Source organism: Chelon labrosus (assembly GCF_963514085.1).
Source record: "Chelon labrosus genome assembly, chromosome: 1".
NCBI classification, from domain to species: domain Eukaryota; kingdom Metazoa; phylum Chordata; class Actinopteri; order Mugiliformes; family Mugilidae; genus Chelon; species Chelon labrosus.
This window is the reverse complement of record NC_140337.1, coordinates 4789859-4809262: the sequence shown is the minus strand read 5'-3', so window position 1 is coordinate 4809262 and position 19404 is coordinate 4789859. Positions and strand designations below refer to the sequence as shown.

The window sequence follows — 19404 nt, the reverse complement described above, 5'->3', positions numbered from 1 at the left end:
CGCTGTGATCGATCACAGTTATTTGTACGGTTTTACATTTATTAGACAAATATTGTTCAACTTTGAAGATATCATATGATATATGATGCATTGTTCCATACTGGACTAACTGAAGACATTGAAATGCAAGTGAAAGAAGTAAAGAATACATTTTTTTATGCCTAATGATGACTTTTTGGTAGGGGTGGGACTTTAACGCATTAATTCCGATTAATTAATTACCAAAACGCTTTAAAAAAATTAACGCATCTAATCACAGTTTGCATTCCAAACAACATGGAACTTTTGTTTTCCTGGTGTACCAATTACACTGATTCACACGTCAGAGCTCGGCTAACTGCTACCAAAATGGTAGAATTGGATGAAAGTACGTTGCTCGGACTGATGGCAGGCAAATTTTATCTGAGTGCGGACAAGACATGTTGGCAGCCCAGACTGTTTTGTGTTTGTTTGTTTGTTTTTTACCATTTAAAGTCACTACTGTTCTGAAAAAGTACTTAAAGTACTTAAAATGGCACTAACTTTAGGTCTGTTCAGTTTTGGCCAGGGATATTTTCTTTCTTTTTCTACTGTTTTGAATTGCAATGCAATTAAATGCATTTTTCCAGACATTAAAAGAGCTTGAGTTTACAATATTGATGTCTGTGTCTGTTATTTGATTCAGTCGTCCACTAAAATCCATTTAAATTAAAAAATGTTGCTTTTTGAGGCAAACATTGTAGCGATTAAAATGTGATTAATCGAGATTAATTCATTACAAAGCCTCTAATTAATTAGATTTTTTTTTTTCATTGAGTCCCACCTTTACTTTTTAGATACATGCTTTTGCTTTCCTGTGATATCATTTCCCACAATAAAAGATGCTAATATGCTAAAGCTTATTTAAAAGTAGTTCTCACAGGTCTGTACTGCATGCAGCAACATTTCTTATTACAGTTTTTGCACATTTTTAAAGCAAAATGTAAGATTTTAATATAAAAACGACAGTTCTGAAAACATGAAGCTCACTAATCAACAACTAAAGCTCACTAATCTAAACTCTGAGCGATATATCGAAGTAAACCAAAGTAAATGCATGCTCACGCTACACCAGTGGAAACTCAATGGGAAGGACACATTAAATGTAAGATTAAGAATAAGTTGCACTTTTCTTGTACTGTGCTTATAAAAGAAAGACATACAATGCTTTTCTAGCATACACAAGTACCCATGAAGTTCACGCATACAAGTGTGCAGAATAAGTTTAAACAAAACATATTGTGTGTCAGTCCAGCCGATCACTTTTGTGCCGAGGTTTTTGGTGCCGTGTTTTCATCCTGCAAGCCATTCTGTGGTCCTCTTAGTTTGGAGTTTTAGGAAATTGAGCCATAGTTGATGATTTCTGACTAATGCTTTGTGTTTCAAAACAGATGCAAATATTTCTATTTAAATACGACCAGTCAGGTATAAAGGACAGGCTTTTTATTATCTTAAATCTTTAAGCAAAACAGTACATGCTGACCTTACCTGGATTCGCTTCTTTGCAGGGTTGTATTCCTTAAACAGGAAAGACAAAAGTAGCTGCAAAACTGTGCAAAAGAGTGAGATTTAATTTCACCTAAAGTGAGATAAACCTTCTCGCCAGACGGGTTTCTGCTCCTAAACACGCTGTTCTCTGCGTGTTTTCTCTGCACAAAGTGACATGACATGATTTTCCAGAGCAGAACTGGTTCTGGGTTGAAGGCCGCCTCAGGGGTCCAGAAAGGTCACCTGGGCTGAGAGGTACTTGTCAAAATTAAAGCAGCTAAAAACAGATCTATTGGCAGACTTGCTTGGATTAACTACAGCAGACATCTTTACTATTGTCGTTGATCGGTGATATTATTCTAAATATTTCTTAGATTTCTACCTGCTACTGTATCAGTATTCTACACATTCTAAACATTTCTGGCAAACCGACCACATTTCTGTGACCACATTTCTGACATAAAATCAGCATTTAAAGAACAACAGTCACAGACAAGGAGTTAAAATAATCTGATCTTTTTCTCATGATGAGTTTTATGGGTTAATCTGAGTCTGCCGCAGGTTGAAAAACAGAAACGGTGTCTACTACAGGAGATGGGTGACTTCTGCAGGGCGTGGCAACGATACTTCTGCTTCTTACACACACCTCTCGATGCAAAATAGACACATCTTCAGTGATGTGACCTGACAAGAAATGAATAAATAAATAAATAAATAAATAAATAAAAATTACCACAACACAACAATAGTTTTGGTCTTTATAGCCAATTTACTAATCCATGACAACTCTACAGGGGAGAATCTTTATATAATTATTCCATTTAAATTATATAACGCTACATATAGTTAACAGCATAGTTGCTTTAAGTGACAGGCAGGTCCCGTCTCAGGTTGCTAGCTCTCTTTCTCAGCCCCACCCATGTTCCACCTCTTAAGGCTGTTACATATTCCGCTAGAAGTGACACGTTCTTCTCGACACATCAACCGGGCAGAACTCTTTTTCTAGTGTGGTGTCTGACAACTATTCTGTGATTAGTCAGAAACTGTAAGTGGGTGTGTGCTTAATGCGGAAAAGCGGAAATGCTAGTGGCCACTCTGTGAGCTCTAAGATGCTAATACTCACAGTGTAACTGCTAATCTTTCCTAAGCAGAGATGGGGAGCTGTGTGTGGGTGCAAGCTGAATGAACAGCGTGAACCGACAGACATGGTCATCAAAGCAACTGGCTGACATCCAAAAACAAGATGGCTGCTAGCGGTGACACCCACATTGAGCTTCTGTTACACCGCAAACCTCAACGCCGTGTGCAGTAACATGTCTACAATATCCTTGTTTTTGATGAGCAATATGACAAATTCACAAATTTTAGAAATTTGTATATACAGTGAATGGGTGTAAAATTTAGTTTTTACCTTGTGAAGTGCAACATTCATTCATTCATTCATTCATTCATCTTCTGTATCCACTTGTCCTCTGGAGAGTCGCAGGGGGGCTGGAGCCTATCCCAGCAGTCACTGGGCGGGATACACTCTGGACAGGTCTCCAGGTCTATGGCAGGGCTAACACAGAGACAAGCAACCATTCACACTCACATGTACACCTACGGCCGATTTAGAACCAAATCAGGTAGATGTAATCACAATGAACCTAACCAGCATGTCTTTGGACGGTGGGAGGAAGCTGGAGTACCTGGAGAGAACCCACGCAGACACAGGGAGAACATGCAAACTCCACACAGAAAGGCCCAAGTCAGGCCATTGCTGAGTCTGTGATCCTCGTTTTATCCATGTGTCGCTCACCGTAGACACTAGTTTGACCCATGTTGGTTCTTCAGCCTTATCAAGTCAATCATAGATATCTTTGATTGGTTTATCAGCTTAGAGAACCGATGCACACGCAGAGAAACGGAACTGATGAAGATACACTAAACGATTAATTTCAAGTCACACAGGCATTTTTTTCTTCATCTCAAGATTTAATTTTGCAGATATTTTCACAACATGATCATCTAGAACGAGTGAACTGTAACATGATCAACTGATTCATAAGAGATCAGCTTGCCCAACTAATAGTAGGCCTTCCTCTTCGCCCTTTAAATAATGAATAGAATACTGACACCTGCTGGTAAGAAGAGGCATTTCCTTTCATGAGGTGTCCCTTTAGTGCATCCAGCCGTTCAAATCTTAAGCGAACGCCAACATCTGCACAAGTGAAGACCAGCCACTCTGACAGAAAACAGGCCACAGAAAACAAACTAATGTTGCTTTTAATTTTATTACAAAAACAAAAACAGGATTTTCAGAATTAACAGTACAACACATTATATCTACTCAGAATAAACCAAAAAAATAAAAGAAAGAAAAAAGGGGGGGACAGAGAAGGACAAGTGCGAAGGACACAGTGTGTTTGTGTGCGTGTGTGTGTGTATGCTGCAAGTTCATAAATCCCATTATTTTTTTTATTTTATTTTTTAAAAAAGGAAGAAATAATCAGAAAATGTGCATATGTCCCTCCCCATCCTCAAAAAAGACAAATGTTCCATCTTATTCGCACAGTTTACCAAACACTGAAGAAAACAAGGAGGTGAATGATGATGTGTGTTCATAGGGGAGGGGTCATATGTTTTATATAAAACACTTGGCAGACGATATGTCAAGTCTTTTCTTTTATTATCATCCATTAGTTAAGAAACTTCTTATTAAACAGAAAATAAACAATGCTTGCAATAAAAACCCATTTAAACACACATGCGCTCGCGCTCGCGCACACACACACACACACACACACACAGACACACAAAAGAGAAACCCTGACGGATGGATGGAAATGAAAGAGGTGGAGGGAGGGGGGATAAAAAGCTAATGGATGAAGTGCGACTGAACTGCTGGCTCTTTCCAACATCTCAACGCGACACTTCACGGAGCAACACGAAAATAAAGAGGGTGTCTATGTACACAACATGTGTCTGAGCATGTGTGAAGTGAGAGCGTTCAAAGAGCCAGTTGGGGTAGAAGGAAGGGGCATCTAGGTTTGGCAGTATGAGTGTGTGTGTGTGTGTGTGTTTGTGTGTTTGTGTGTTTGTGGGGAGAAATTTAGGACCGCCTCTTCTTCTTGGGGGGCGGGGCTGATGGCGGGCCCTTCCTCTTCCTGTTGGCGGTGTCCTCGTCCTCGTAGTGGCTCTCTTTGTCGGCTGAAAGGAGGGGGAGGAGAAGCAGATAATCAGTCACCAGGACTATTTACATGCTGCAAACAATCCACATAAACAATTCCTGGTGGATTTTTGCATTTCTTAGTTTGTTTAAAGAACAGACTGTATATTAGCCAAAGTTATGCAAACAATCCGGGATGTTTTGTAGCGGTTCTGCAGTATTGAGGCCCCGCTAATCCTTCGAAGTCGACGCAGAAGCTACGGCGTCAACGTTGACCCCTACGCAGACCGTAGCGTCGTAGCTGACGTGTCACCTCCCCAGAAATGTAACTACGGAACAACTCCGGCTGCTTCTCCATCTCCGCAATTTTCTAATTGATTGTTTTGGATCAATAAAGATGGAACACATCCAGGAAAGTTTAACTGAGGAGGCTCGGAGACTAGTCTTGGGCAAAATTTTGGCAAAACTTTCAGTCGCCATTGTTGAAAGTGAAGCAGGAATTAGAAACAAAAATGAACCTGACTGACTAAAAACCTTTCTGTAGTTGAACCGCCACTGAAGTATGAACAACCAATATTGATCGCTTTAACAGTCGCTAAAAAGACTATCCTCCTAAACTGGAAGGACAGAACAAAAATCACAATATCTCAATGGCTACTCCTATTATCCGACCACATCGAAACAGAAAAACAAATAGCAATAAAACACAATCAGACTGACTCATTTTATACATACTGGTCACAACTCCAGAACATGTGCTTAGGGGTCTATAGTGTCCCGGATGTTCCTCAAAACCCCGCCAGCACCCCACATATGAATAACTGAGCCGTTTGTCGTTACTTCTGTTTTTTGTGTGTGTTTTTTTTCCTAAACTGTTATTTATTGATTAATTTATTTAATTAATTAATTTATTCCCCCCTTTTTTTTTTCTATTTAATCGATAAAGGCTCTGTATAATTCTTATCATGGAAGATATTATTCATCTTATTATAATTAAGCAAAACATAATGTAACAGATAGCATTGAATTCTTGTCACCCTCTCCACTCTTTGTTTACTAGTATTGCAATTTATTTATTTACTTATTTATTTAGGGTTTTTTTTTTTGTTGTTTGTTTGTTTTTTGTTTTCTTTTTTCTCTTTCTTTCTTTATTTTTTAATTTTTTATTTATTTATTTATTTACTTTTTTTCTCTTCACCCACCCACCCACACAACACAACACATACAACTAGCACAGTTTATTTTGTTCAGTGTTCTACACTGTTTTTGTCCTTGTCTTGTAAGCAGCTTGCTTGTTTTTCTAAATAAAAAAAAAAAAAAAAAAAAAAAAAAAAAAAAGAAACAAAAATGAACCTGACTGACTAAAAACACAGCGCCGACTAGTGTTCTTGGTGTTTTTACAGAGGGAGCAAGAGTGACGAGCACACAAGTATAAATGGATCGCACCGGCGTAGGCTATGCGTGTAGTTTACACCATCTATGTCTCTCAAACACAATAACATCCACGTGCACTGTCAACGTAGCCTGGAAGCCAAATTTTTGTGTCACTCTGTTCCAAATTGATTATACACCAGCAAAGATCTGCCAAGCAAATCAAATTTGGATTGGATTTATGTAGTGATGGACAGAAGACTAAGAGATGTAGTCAAACACATCATCTGAGTGCCGTGAGTTTTGGAGCCAGCCTCAAGTGGCTATTTCAGCAGTTTTTGGAGCTTCATTTTTTTTCAGCCTAGGCTTGGTGTGAACTAGGGTTTAATATTTTTCCCGAAAATTAGATGAATCAGATCCCGGGAAAAGACGACCCATTTCCCGGGAATCCCGGGAAATAGCTGTTTTTTGTTGTTGTTGTTTTTGCCCAAGTAATGTATCGATATCATTCAAATATGCGTTCCCAGCATGTTTTATATTATTTGTAACATTATTAGGGCAAGAAACACAGTTTATGTCCATATCAACAAAGTTTGCAATGATCAATTCTGCTGCGTGATCAAGTGAGCTGCGTGCGTGACAGCCTATCTGCCAAAAAGCAGCTACCGTATTGGTGTAGAACGATCACGTGACCAACCGTGCCACCACTCGCGACCAAGATCTTATTACGCTCTGAAGAAACTAGTTCTGCATAAAACATAGACGCATCGGCAATCGACTGGAATTTTTGCGACGAACTTTTTTTGGGTAGCTTAGCATGACTCGTTATGTTTTATGAACTAAAGATTGTGTAGATGCCAGACTGTGGAGCGGGATGAAACGATAACAGGGTTCACCTTACGGCCTAACAAAGCTGGCTGCAGACATCATTAGGAGGTTGGTAGCCTACTGCTGCAAATGACATTTGCTGCCGCTAGGGTGCGTGGATTTCTAGGCTATAGCCTACTGCTGCACTGAATTTAACGTTAACGTAAGACAACAATAGAAGCGCACGTGTAACAATAAATAAATATATATTTCCCGTTTCCCATCATAACCTTTCCCGGGAATCGGGAAATAGTCTTGATCAGATTTCCCGGGAATCCCGTTTCCCGGGATTAAACCCTAGTGTGAACCTCTTAATTTATTTCTATTACACTTTTCTTTTGCAATATGACGGCATTCAACCAACTGACCAGACCTGAGCAGATATACAAACCTTTTCTGGCTTCTTCCTCCAGCTCATCCCAGTCTTTCCCGCTCTCCTCCTCACTGCCCAGTGACTCGCTGTAATCTGCGACACACAGCACACAAACAGAGTAGTTTAGATTTTCTTGTCTGTCTGAAGTTGAAGAAAATGGGGAATAAACTGGAGCAGCTCAATGAGATTTATGAAAACTGAACTTTAATAATCTCAATAATATATTTTTGAATATATTATAACATAAAAATCTTTGAGAAGCTGAAACTACAGAGTGGATGCTTCGGCATGAAATAACTAAAAGTCATACTAGAGTCCTCTGTCTCTGAGCTGTAATCTTCGTCACTGTCCTCCTCTTCCTCCTCTTCTTCATCTGCAGATGGGTTGAATGTTTCATCCTCCATTTCTGACTCCGAATCTTCCTCTGCACCGCTTCCCTGAGGCAAAAACAAAACCGAGGAAAAGGGATATAATCAAAAAAAAAAAAAAAAAAAAAAAGAAGGACCATTTGAAGTAAATTATAATTGATATGCGTTTCATTATGAGAAAATGGAGGGAATTTTAACAAGAAATACGCAGGAAAACACATTTTAGCTCAGTTCCTATTAAAAACACACCTCACTCTCCGGGTCCAAGAAAGACCAGCCTCCCTGCTCGAAGAAGCCCTCTGGGTCGTCTACGATGGTCTTCATGATCTTGGTCCAGTTCAGAGACTGGACTCCCTCTGTGTACTTGATGTCACACGAGCTGAAGGAAACAAAGGAGACCAGAGAAACTTGACTGACACCGTTTGTCAAACAAAAGACTTAAAAATAGTGATTTGGATGATTAATTATATTCAAGACAAATGTCTGAAGTAAAGGCCTTACTTGAGCCACTCCTTGATGGGGTCTAGGGAGTTGACAGGCACGGCGTTGATCATTGTGACCTTCTTGTTGTAGTCCTTGTAGACGATGACCACGTCAAAGTTCTTCAGGTGGAACTGCACACGCTCAAAGTGGACCAACTCCACCTCGTCCAGGGTCACCACAAACGGAGGCTGGAGACGGATAAGGGGGATTTTTAGAAAACTAATCATCTTGGAAACAAAACCAGGCTTAAATTAGTGCATCTACTCACTCACCCATTCAGTAACATTGACAAGGGAACTGGATGTGGGTTGTAGCAGGCAGGTACTCCTGTAGGGGGCGCCCTGGAATCTGGAAACAAAGTTGGACAGACAGAGGTTATTTAGTTCCACATTCACATCTGTTAAGGTGACATTTAAAGTATAACTGTCCAGGCCGACTCACCCCAGGTCTCTGAAGGGCACCTCGAACTCCAGCTCCTCTTTCGTCAGCGTCTCCACCTTCTCTATGAAGTTCTTGAAGGCCGACTTGAGCTTGTGCCTCATCTCCCGCTCCATCTGCTCGGCGTACAGGTCGTCTCGGTCGTGCATGTGTTGGTGTTTGCCCAAGTCTGTGGTGATCTCCCCGACTTCCGTGTAGAACTGGACGTCTGTGTGGCGCCTCTTTCCAAACATGATGGCGTTCTGGAGGAAACATGGAGGACAGAGGCCAACTTAGACATACACACTTAAAGGAATACTTTTGGGAACATTTGGGGAAATTTGAAGAAATACTGTCCTTGTAAATTTCAAATTACAACCGCCAGACTTAGCATAAAGGTTAAATGCTAAAGCTAACAAAATATTCCCAGCAGTCAATCTAAAACTCAACGCATTTTTCAAATGTTTGTTATGCTAAGCTAACTGCCTGCTAGCTGTAGCTCTATATTCGGTGAACACACAGGCAAGAGACTAAATGAACTCATATTACACTTTAAAAACTCAAGTATTGACGTGATAGCGTGGTAAACTACTGAGCATACCTTGAGGTGGAAGTGCAGTACAATGATCATCTCTCCGTCACACGGCTGGAAGATGGCATGTTTGATGTTGTTGTAAAGAATGTCCACTTTATCACCGCGGACTGACGTGAAACGGAAACCTGAGGAGAGAGAGGAGTTTCTATTAAAACACCATCAACCTCCAAACGTCGAGTTTCCTCTTCTCGTCTCCGTCCCCTCACCGTTGGTATGTGCCTCCAGTGAACCCTGCATCCTCTTCTGTGCGATGTTGGGTCTGATGTACAGGTCTTTGAGTTTGGGGTTGCTGCGGTTGAGGTTGATGACCAGCGAGTCTTGCTTGACGATGCCCTCCTTCTCCTTCTCTTCTGCCTCTCGTGTTTTGTAGCGCTTCTGTACTTCCTTGATGATGCGGAAAGCGTTCTGCAGGTTGGTGGAGGGGACCGACGTGTCACCGGGAGCCTTCAGGTTGGACGCCCGGTACGTGCTTAGGAGCAAGTAAAAGGGGAAACGGTTCAAGTTTGAGTGAGAGGGAACACATCAAACATGCATCCGAACTGGACTGAGTATTTTGTAAATCCTCACATTTCTTTGACAAATGTGGCGTCTGGGTTGGGGAAGATGTTGCCTTCCTGTCGTCCCAGAGAACTGCCAGGGACGTAGAAGTTGATCCTCAGGTAGGTGTAGTCTCCTTCTACAGACATACTGATGTTCTAGACCAGGAACACGAAAACAATCCATTAGGGCAGCAGTAGTACGTTATTTTTACACACAAACACTCAAAGACTCTGGAGCAGATGCTAATGGCTAGTACAGCAACACTTGTTTCCAGCAAATTTACAAGTTGAAAACAATTTGTTTTGCTCATATAGGCATAAAAAACTAAATTATGTAGATTTCCAAGAACATTCTGCTTTCACGAGAGTAACCAACCTTCAGCAGGTAAATAACACAGCTGATGGGACCTCTTACCTTGATGGTGGCGATGTGAAACGGCGTGGCGATGCCGAAAACGGGCATGACGACAGTCTCGTACTTCTTGTCGATGAAGATCTTCATTTCCCTGATGTCCCTCTCCCTGGGCATCTGAGACACGTTCTTATAGGACACGTTAGATTTTCTGGCCCTGGGAGGGACAAAGAGGATCAGTTAATTAATGACTAGGACATTAATTAAAACGTGGGAATGTACAGTCACCTCTTATTGAGCCCTTTAAGAAATACACTCACTAGCCAGTTCATTAGGTACAACGGTTAAAAAATAAATAAAAAATCTAATGTAACAATCCTGTGTTAAATCTTTAAACTCAACACAGCTGACCAGTCACCACCTAGTGTTTCAAAGGCGTAACTACAGAACAACACAGACATCAGGGCACAGGTAGAAATTCTTTTGAAGGCATAACCCCATATGCCGTAGCTAAATTATGCTTTTGTTTTCACTTGTGTTCCTAATGTTTAGTCTAGACCAGGGATTCCCAAAGGGTGGTGTGCGCACCCCTGGGGGTGCGTGAACTGCCTCTAGGGGGTGGGCGAGATGCAAAATGCAATGGCGGAGAAGAAGTTATCTTCTTCTACGCACCGTATATGCGCAACTAACTGAGCAAGCTGCGCTGCACTTGAAAATCGTCAGATGGATCCTCATTTTTATTTTTTTTTTTAATCTGTTCCTGAGCCTATCCTCTTTGTTATTTATGTTGTAGGTCATGTGTAACTTTATTACAATTTAATTCAAATTACTGGCGTTCTAGTTTTATTTCCATAAACGCTGTGTTATGATGACGCGGTTGTGTTAGCTCCACGGTCATTTAAAGTTGCTGCAATTTTGTTTAATGCGGCTGAAAATATTAGCCATATTTCTCCCAACTTATCTGCTTTCTGCCTCTGAGCCTGAGCCTGTCATCCATCCCCTTTGCTCTTAAAAGTAGAAGCTTGTGCGTAACTTTGTTTCATTATATTGAAAATGTTACAGTGTTTCAGTTTAATTCAAATGCGAGAGTGCGTTGTCGTGATCGTGATTATTTTGTTCTACGTGTGTTCTGGTAACTTGAGCATGATTAAACATGCTGCCTCTAATGTGGCTATAAAAAAAGCTTGTTGCTTTTTTTTTTTTTTTTAAGGTGTGGGGGTTTAGGGTGTGTCAGCGCAGTTGGGATATAGAAGGGGGTGCGCGGCCAAAAAAGTTTGGGAACCGCTGGTCTAGGCAGTGTATGTGGGCCTCCAGCACTCACTTCTGGATCTGCTGCTCTCCTTTCTGCTCCGTCAGACGACGCTTGGCTTCCTCGTTCAAATGATTGGCCAGCTCCTTCTGATGAGCTCGCCTCTTCTCCTCCGCCGTCATCTCGTTCTGAGTTTAACAGAAACAACAGAGTGACTACGCAGAGAATGAACCAGAGGCCGAGATTTGTTTTTTAAAGATGAAAAACACAACATTCATGCAGAAAACAGACGTGTGTTTCAGATGATGAAAAGTAAAAAAAACAAAACAAAAAAAAAGTTAAAAAAAAAAAATTAAAGACACAAAAACACTGACTGAAATTAAAATAACTTTTTTCCCTCCCATCAGCAAAATAATTGTTGTTTTTACAATTAAGGCAGTTCAACCGATGAGATTTTATTAGAAAACAATACTTACCTTCCCAAGTAGCTGGTAGAGTACAAAGACATTCACACTCTTAGTTATCGACACTAATCATCAAGGACCAAAAATACACTAATCACCAGTCACATATTTAACAGCAGAGAGACACCATCACACTTACTCTGGTTCTGTCAGCGAGCAGAGCGGCGCTACGAGCTCCCTTCCCCAGCAGCTCCTCGGCATCGTCGCCATCTTCCTCCTCATCCTCTTCATCATCATTCTAAAAAAAAAAAAAAATAATAAAAATGCCGACCTGTTAAACTATGTTTCAATGCTACAAAAATTACAAGTAGTTGTTCTTATTGACCTAATTTTCTAACTGCTGTTATTTGGTCGAGTAAAAATATACACTTGAAGGCACCACGAAGACTACAACCAATGACTAGCTGGCAACATATAATCTGAGCGTGCATAAAAGGTAATAACTCTTCAAGCCAGCAGGTGGCAGTAGTCTGTATTCATCTTTAAAGAGGAAGCAGGAAGAGCTACCGTTAACTGGTAGGCTTGGGAGCTTCACACTTTTCGTTTCTTTGGTTTATTCTGAGTAAATATGATGTTGTACTGTTAAGTCCGACTGGTTTTCACTCGTACAGATGTTTGAAGCGAGTTAGCTGCTGTGCAAGATCTAAAAGCCAGGCCCAAAAAACTACCAGCAACAAATGTTTGACTTTGACCAAAAAGTTGCACTTGAACACACCACAAAGACTACATCCAATAATGAGCTCTTTATACCAGCATTGTACAGAACTGGCCTCTCCTGGATCATGCTGATCAGTTGGTCTACAGTCTCATTCATTCATTCTGGATGATCATGTTGTTGAAATATATCTATATCTATATATATCTATATATATATATAATAGTATATCTGAATGTTCAGATGTTCAGTTACTCATTTGAAAGCAACAATGGTGGAGTTAGTGTAAGTTTGACTTTCATGTTCAAATCATTCTTCTAAAGACAGCAAGATGGTCTGCTGACATGCTAACTACATAGCGAGCTACAGGGAGCTTCCTCTTCGGCTCTCACACTAATACATCGTGTTTTTCACTGATCTGATTGGTTGAAGATACACAGTACAGCTAATCACGTGCCAAGCATTTCTTGAACGTGCCCGACATTTAAAATGATAACGGAGGCGGCTAAATGCGACAAAATTCAAGCAGTCAAAAAGCATTAGCACAGTAGAAATGTGGCTGCTGGTTTCCCTTAAACATCATTAAAAACAGAGTGGCAATAAAAAGCTGAGTAGCATTGGCTGTGCTACATGCCTATGCTAGCTAGAGCAGCTATCAACCGGATATAGATCACAATCAGAACACTTTATTAATGCTCCAAGAAAACTGTTCCATTTGTGCAATTTCTAATAAAAAGCTGAAATAAACAAACGTACCTTCAAGAAGATTCCCACATTCTTAATCTTTTTCTTCACTGGTGTGAGTATTGTGGCTGCCTCTTCCTGTTCAACAAACATTTCAGGTCGTTAGAAATATGCTTTTTTTCCCCAAAAGAGTCGATCACATAACCAGCTGAAATATTTTTGTGGCTTGAAGTGACAACAGACACTTGAAGAAATAAACCGTTAGAGCTGCCTTACCTCATTGATCAGTATTGTGTCGCCAATAAACAAGGCGTACTTCTTCTGCTCTTCTTTCTTTCCATCTTTATTCAAAAGGTCGGCGAAACCCAAGCTGATACTCAACACCATGCCTTATGGAGACACATGCAAGTTTTGGTTAACACTCACTTCAGTTTCCCATAAAGTAGCAGTTAAAATAAGTTTAACTTATTCATAAAAATAGTAAACAATCTCACCTTTTTTCAGTTTGTACTGGTTTTTAGCATTCAAAACCAACGAGCCTTCTCTGAACTCAATGCCCATTGCGAAGCTAAAAAAACAAAATGAAGACGTGAGTGCTGGGACGCCGCTGAAGGATAAGATGCGCTGGAAGGTCTGTGTGCAGTTACCCAAGGTTTTTGGTCAGCTTCGATATGAGGTCTGGCTTCTCTTTCTTCACGTACTCCAGAACTGTGTTGTAGGCGTCCAAGATTTTTACACCTGTGGAGGAGAGACAAATGAAAAGGTGAAAAATGTTTCTTTGGTATTTTTCTTTTGTGAGGATTTGAGGCTTTCTTAGTTTTATCTCGCCACTACAATACAACAAGCACTTTAAATACATCTTCCTTTGCTCCTGGAAGCTGCAACATTCAAGCAATTACTCAAGAAAATAGTCAGCAGATTAAAGAATATATGTAAACCAAAGTGTGTAGCCCTAATTTATTTAAACTTAAATGATTTCACATTAGAAAAAGTTCAAGAAAATGTATGAAAATCATAAAACAGAACATTTCTTGGATCGCAAGCATCCTACTTGATGGCTTCGCCGAGATCCCAAAGCTCCCACACTCTCAGCAAGTTCCTAAACTCACCATGCTTGAGCTCTTTGAGCAGCTCTTCCTCCACCTGCAGCAGGAAGTTGTAGTTGTCCTGCATCTCCTGAGAGGGGTCCACCATGAGGGTGCGCACCAGGTTGGAGCAGTACGACTTGTAGCGGATCCCCATGGCACACGTGATGGCACCGAAGTGCATGTGGTTCTTATCACTGGTACAGAGAGGGAACAGTAGGATTTATGATCTATTCTGACTGAAGACGACAGGTCTCTTAACATGTCTTTACACCTGGTATCAAGGTGTGCCCCGAGTGATCTGATCACAAGTGGGAAGCTCTTCGCACCCAGCATAAGAACGCATCTCCACACGCGTCTCGAGACACCACTTAAGATCAGATCTCAGTTTTGACATAAAGCGCAGAACAACAGAATCCATCAGAATCCTGTTTCCCACACTTGTACATAGAGCTAGTCACTTGTGATGGGATAACCTGTGACACATGTTAATACCAGGTGTGAACCACCTGTGACCACATCTTTTCAGCTACGTGAACACACGTGCACCCAGTTTTCATTAACAGGGGGAGCCTTTTACTGTACTCTGAGATTGGAGCAATTAACCAAATAAATAAATCAAACAAGAAATAATAAATGAAATGAATGAATACGAGTAATTCCCACATAAGAACTCAACATGTATGCATCTAGTGAGTGAGAGACCTTACTCCTCATTATGTTCCATAATTTGTACCATGTCCCCACAACAAACTGTTCATGGTTTTGAAACAGCGGTAGATAGCAATACATTCCTTTGAGACAGCAGCTGTTTGCACAATATTCTACTGTGCCTTAAAACATATCTGGGTTTATTTGCGAAGAGTCTAAAACTGGCTCAAGACCCATGTGGAGGCATACCTTACTGTTCGACTTGAATACACATACTTAAAGCTGGCCAGCTGTGATCAGATCACTCAGGGTGCACGTTAATACAAAGCAAGAGCTAAAGGACCACAAGTCACATTGTCATTTTATGAACCTGTCCATAAACTGACAATGTGACTTGTGGTCCTTTAAAAAATACGTCTGAAAACGTGGCTGTGTCTCTGCAGAGGTGAGCTACCTGACAACGCTGAACTTGAGGCTGTAGTTGCCTCCGCTCTGGATGATGGGAGGATAACACATCTCCACTGTGGATGGATCTGCGCCGCCCAGATACTTCTTCTCCTCGATGGCCTTCTCCACCGACTCTGCCAGCTTACTGTGACGCACTTTCTGTTGGGAGGAAAAAAAAAAAAAAGGACAACAAAAAACGACTGTTACTGGCCAAAAGTTAAAAGCTTCATACTGGTCACAAAGTGGGAATGCTAAATTCACATAATGTACATGGTGAAGAACCAGAAAACCCCTCCAAGCCAAAGTTTTTTTGTGTTACGATCTATATGAGAATGAGACAAAAAAATATTCAGAGACAACCTCAGTTTCAACACGATGACACAATATAAGGAACCCCAAAATCCCGTGTTCCCTCTCCTCACCTCATCTGCATCCACGATCTCCATGACCCGCTCTTTGAAGAACTTGGAGTAAACTTCGCTGGTGATGGCTGCTGCCTTCTTCATCAGGCTGAGCTCCCCGTCCTCTTTCACCGCCATCGTGTACGCGACCACGGCGCTGATGTCCACCTGCGGGAGGAACACAACACAGGCTGGAGAACTCTCTTCATCGCTGCACACAGGTCTCGCAATGTACTTCCATCTTGGACTCACCTTCTCCAGTCCCTCGGCTGTGATCGTGTCGTTCCAGCTCTTCATGTACTCTCCAGGGAACTTGTCCTTGCTGAACACTCCCACCGACTTGCCCTCTTTGCTGCCTCTGATCGCCTCGATCATCTTGTCAAAGTTGGCTTTGTTGCTTTCATTCTGAAACACGAGACACAAACGAGAAGAGTTTGGATTCAGTCTACGTGAAGGACAACAGAGCAGATTTAAATGTCCTCTACATGTGGTGGGAGTAGACAGCAAAGCTGTGGGTGCAGTTTTTGCTTAAACTGACACTTGACCATTATAGAGGCCGTGCTTCCAGGCTGATGTAGCTAGCATTAGGGCTGAAGACACAGAACAATCCCAGTTTACGAAAGCACAAGCCCTGAAAAATCTCCAATCACATACAAACAATTTATTACTGATGACTATTTTTTTGGGGCTAGTGTTTGGGTGGTGTTTTTACAGAGCGAGCCAGGCTGACGAGCGCACAACTATAAATGGCTCGCACCGGCATAGGCTACGTGCGTAGGTTACACCGTGTGTGTCCAGTGGTATTTTAAATGAGACTTCAGTGGGTGTAAACAGCCTTTAACAGATGAATAAAACAGCTCCAGGTAGGACGGTGAAGCAACGGGCAGCACTGTTGCATCACTGTATAAAAGGTCTGGGCCGGATGTGGACTTTGTGCATGCAAGTTCCACCTGTGCCTCCCTCTCACATGTCATAGACGTGCACCTTAGGTTAACAGGTGATTCTAAATTGGCCGCAGGTTTGTACACAAGTGTGAAAAATTATGGATAGAACAGCTGCACTTCTAAATAAAAGCAACACAAGTGGTTGACGTTAAGCTTCATTAACAGTAATTAATGACAGACGCATAGAATACAGAAACAACACATTTCCTAATTGGTCCAACACTGAATAAACCTGAACTTTTGAGGAATAGCATCTTAAGGTCCAAGTAAGATTTGAAATATGTCACTATTATGTTAGAATCAAAGTATAATAATGACAGTTCTGCTTATTATTTAGCAGTTAAAAGATTAATCAACTAATCAAGGTAAAAACAAAGTTTGTTGCAACTTTAACTTCATTTATACAAGTAATCCAAACAAACCTGAAGAATTCCTTAAGAAACCACTAAACTCGGACCACAAACAGGTTCCTCTTTAGGATGGACACACCAGTCATTACGAAATCACACCTTAGTGACTTTCAGTCGTGCGTGAATAGTTGTCCACCAGTGCGTTACCTTTTCTCTGGTGAGCAGGGTGATGGGCGGGACACCGTTGGCGTTCTCGTTGCCTTTAGTCACCGCCACCTGTTTGAGGAAATCCACCTTCTTCTTGCTGGCGAGGAAGAGGATTTTGGTGTCGCAAAACACCATGATGGTGTCCGTCAGCTCGTAGCCGAACAGCCAGGTCTGAGGACATAGAAAAGAGACGACCGATTTTAAAAAAACAAAACAAAAAAAAAACAAATTATAAGGGACTTGAAAGATGGCATTATGCGGCATCTCACCTGTATGGCCGTGGATTTGGCATACACGATTTCCTCATCCACTCCAACGGACACCACGATGGCATCAACTTTGCCGAACTCATCTTCTCCTTTCTGGAAAGCACACATATGAAAAAACATATAAGATATATAGATAGATAGATACTTTATTGATCCCGAGGGAAATTCAAGCATATAACAATATAACACAACTACAAAATCCAAATAAATCCAGACTGAGGTGCTGCAACCTCATCCAGAGTTATGGTGAACTTGCTAGGACACTTAGCACAGGCTGCCACTTTTGTTAGCATCACTCAAAGCCGGTGTGTGCAACACTCGGGGGCTCAGGAAGCAGCTTGTGCAACTGAAGCTGCATCACCTGCTTTAAACGCCAGCCATCATAAACTAATTGCAACACATTTATAACGTCCATTTAAACGGGAACCGTTCCTTTTGTGTGGGTTGAGGGTCAACAAAAACAGAAAACTCCACTTTAAACAGCAGGTTACAACTTCTGAAAACGAGTTCGGCGTGTGAAAAAGTGGCCACGGTGTCAGACAAAGTGATACAACACATTTAAGAGTGTGAATTAAGTCTTTTCTAGAGGCAGCAGGCGTACTGCACATGTTACTAATGGGATGCTGCTGGCGTTATTCTGATGCTAATTAGCATGCTAACATTTGTATGTAGAGATGATTGTAGACGTAAACTGACAGGAACTACGGACACCTGTGTCGTTGGCCAAATGTCAAACACGCATAAGTGATCAAATATACATGAGTGACACCGCTATAACGATGTAATTGTCATATAGTCAAACGTGCGCTCGCTACAAGTTTAGCCGCTTGGCTAACAAGTTAGCTTGATTGTAACTAGCTAGCGGGCTAGCTAGCGTGGTGAATGGGGTGATAGCGGCGCTAACATGAGGTAGCTAGCCTTGTTCATAAGATGGTGATAAAGCAATTTGCCCAAACAATTGTGTGAGGAGGTTTGGTTCAAATACAGCGACTGAACTCAGACTGCGGCCTTCTCCCTGTGGCTATCTGCGCTTGCTGCGGGGCAGTGGGACCTTAACGCCGACAAGAGTCAACTCGCTCGGGAGAAAAACGCGGCTAATTCAGCGGCTGACATCTTCCAGCAGCCTACTACTTTCTCCAGGTTGAAACGAGCCGTAGTGGCTCGGACACACGCTTCAACTCGACCAGCTTTACCTTCCAGTTGCTGTATAATCTCTTGATCCGGCGGTAGAATGCTTCCTTGTCCAGGTTTACCGCCATGGCGAGTGCTCCGTTGCAAACTCCAGCTCCCGGCTTCGCTTCTCGGCAGGCCGGATGAGGATGAGGATGATGATGATGATCAGTGTCAACTAACAACAACGCACTTTCCTTCCACGCCTGCAGAGATTCAAACACCACTACGAGAAGCTGCTGCTGCTGCGGCGGCTTCCCTTATAATTTCACGCAGTCATGCAACATAAATCATAAAACATAAATTATAAATATTATTTAAATGTTATTTAATATCTCCCTTTTTCAGCAACAAAACGACCACACGCACACACATTAGTCTGTTATAATTAAGTCCACAGTCCTCCACGTTCCCTTCCTCCTGTGCTTCTTTTCCCTCCCCCTCCGACTATTAACATTTCAGCTTTAAGGAAAAAAAAAAAAAAAAAAAAAAAAACATATTTAAAGCCACATGGGCGCCTAACTCAACCTTCCTCGTCAAATCTAATTAAAATATTTTAAGAGATTAGAAAAAATGAAAATGTCTAAACTACGCGTGAATCGTTTTCCTCTGCTTTTTATTTTTATTATTTTTTTATTTTAATTCGTGTTTTGTGGCGCATTTTAATGTAATCTGCAGCGCTGCCATGCACAACAGCGCCCCCTGTCGTGTGTTGACAACGCTGCTTTTTCTTTCCCGCCATGGTGGCTTTTCCCGCCACCGTCATCAAACGCTTGTGCTGACGTCAAATCTCGCGATGGCAACAGCGG

The 19404-nt window shown here is 41.5% G+C and overlaps 1 protein-coding gene across 1 annotated transcript; it reads right to left on the bottom strand.

Moving 5' to 3' along the window:
- Positions 1 to 3760: 3760 nt before the first annotated feature.
- On the bottom strand, positions 3761 to 19064 carry supt16h (SPT16 homolog, facilitates chromatin remodeling subunit). Its single transcript, XM_084552025.1, has 24 exons — positions 18619 to 19064; positions 17426 to 17518; positions 17157 to 17327; positions 15908 to 16060; positions 15677 to 15823; positions 15262 to 15413; positions 14181 to 14353; positions 13719 to 13809; positions 13566 to 13639; positions 13348 to 13460; positions 13144 to 13209; positions 11872 to 11970; positions 11341 to 11456; positions 10083 to 10236; positions 9696 to 9823; positions 9335 to 9597; positions 9135 to 9253; positions 8558 to 8796; positions 8389 to 8464; positions 8135 to 8304; positions 7883 to 8012; positions 7576 to 7702; positions 7284 to 7358; positions 3761 to 4695 (listed from the first exon to the last, which is right to left on the bottom strand). The coding sequence occupies exons 1-24, from the start codon at positions 18682 to 18684 to the stop codon at positions 4598 to 4600; spliced, it is 3093 nt and encodes a 1030-aa protein (XP_084408151.1). The 5' UTR covers positions 18685 to 19064; the 3' UTR covers positions 3761 to 4597.
- Between the last annotated feature and the right edge of the window lie 340 nt (positions 19065 to 19404).

Bases quoted from the DNA above. Each gene is read 5' to 3' on its own strand.
- supt16h (XM_084552025.1), bottom strand. From the start codon at position 18,684: ATGGCGGTAAACCTGGACAAGGAAGCATTCTACCGCCGGATCAAGAGA. The intron at 17,519-18,618 runs GTAAAGCTGGTC...TGTGCTTTCCAG, and splicing joins GATTATACAGCAACTGGAAG to AAAGGAGAAGATGAGTTCGG. The intron at 17,328-17,425 runs GTGAGATGCCGC...CTATGTCCTCAG, and splicing joins CCAAATCCACGGCCATACAG to ACCTGGCTGTTCGGCTACGA.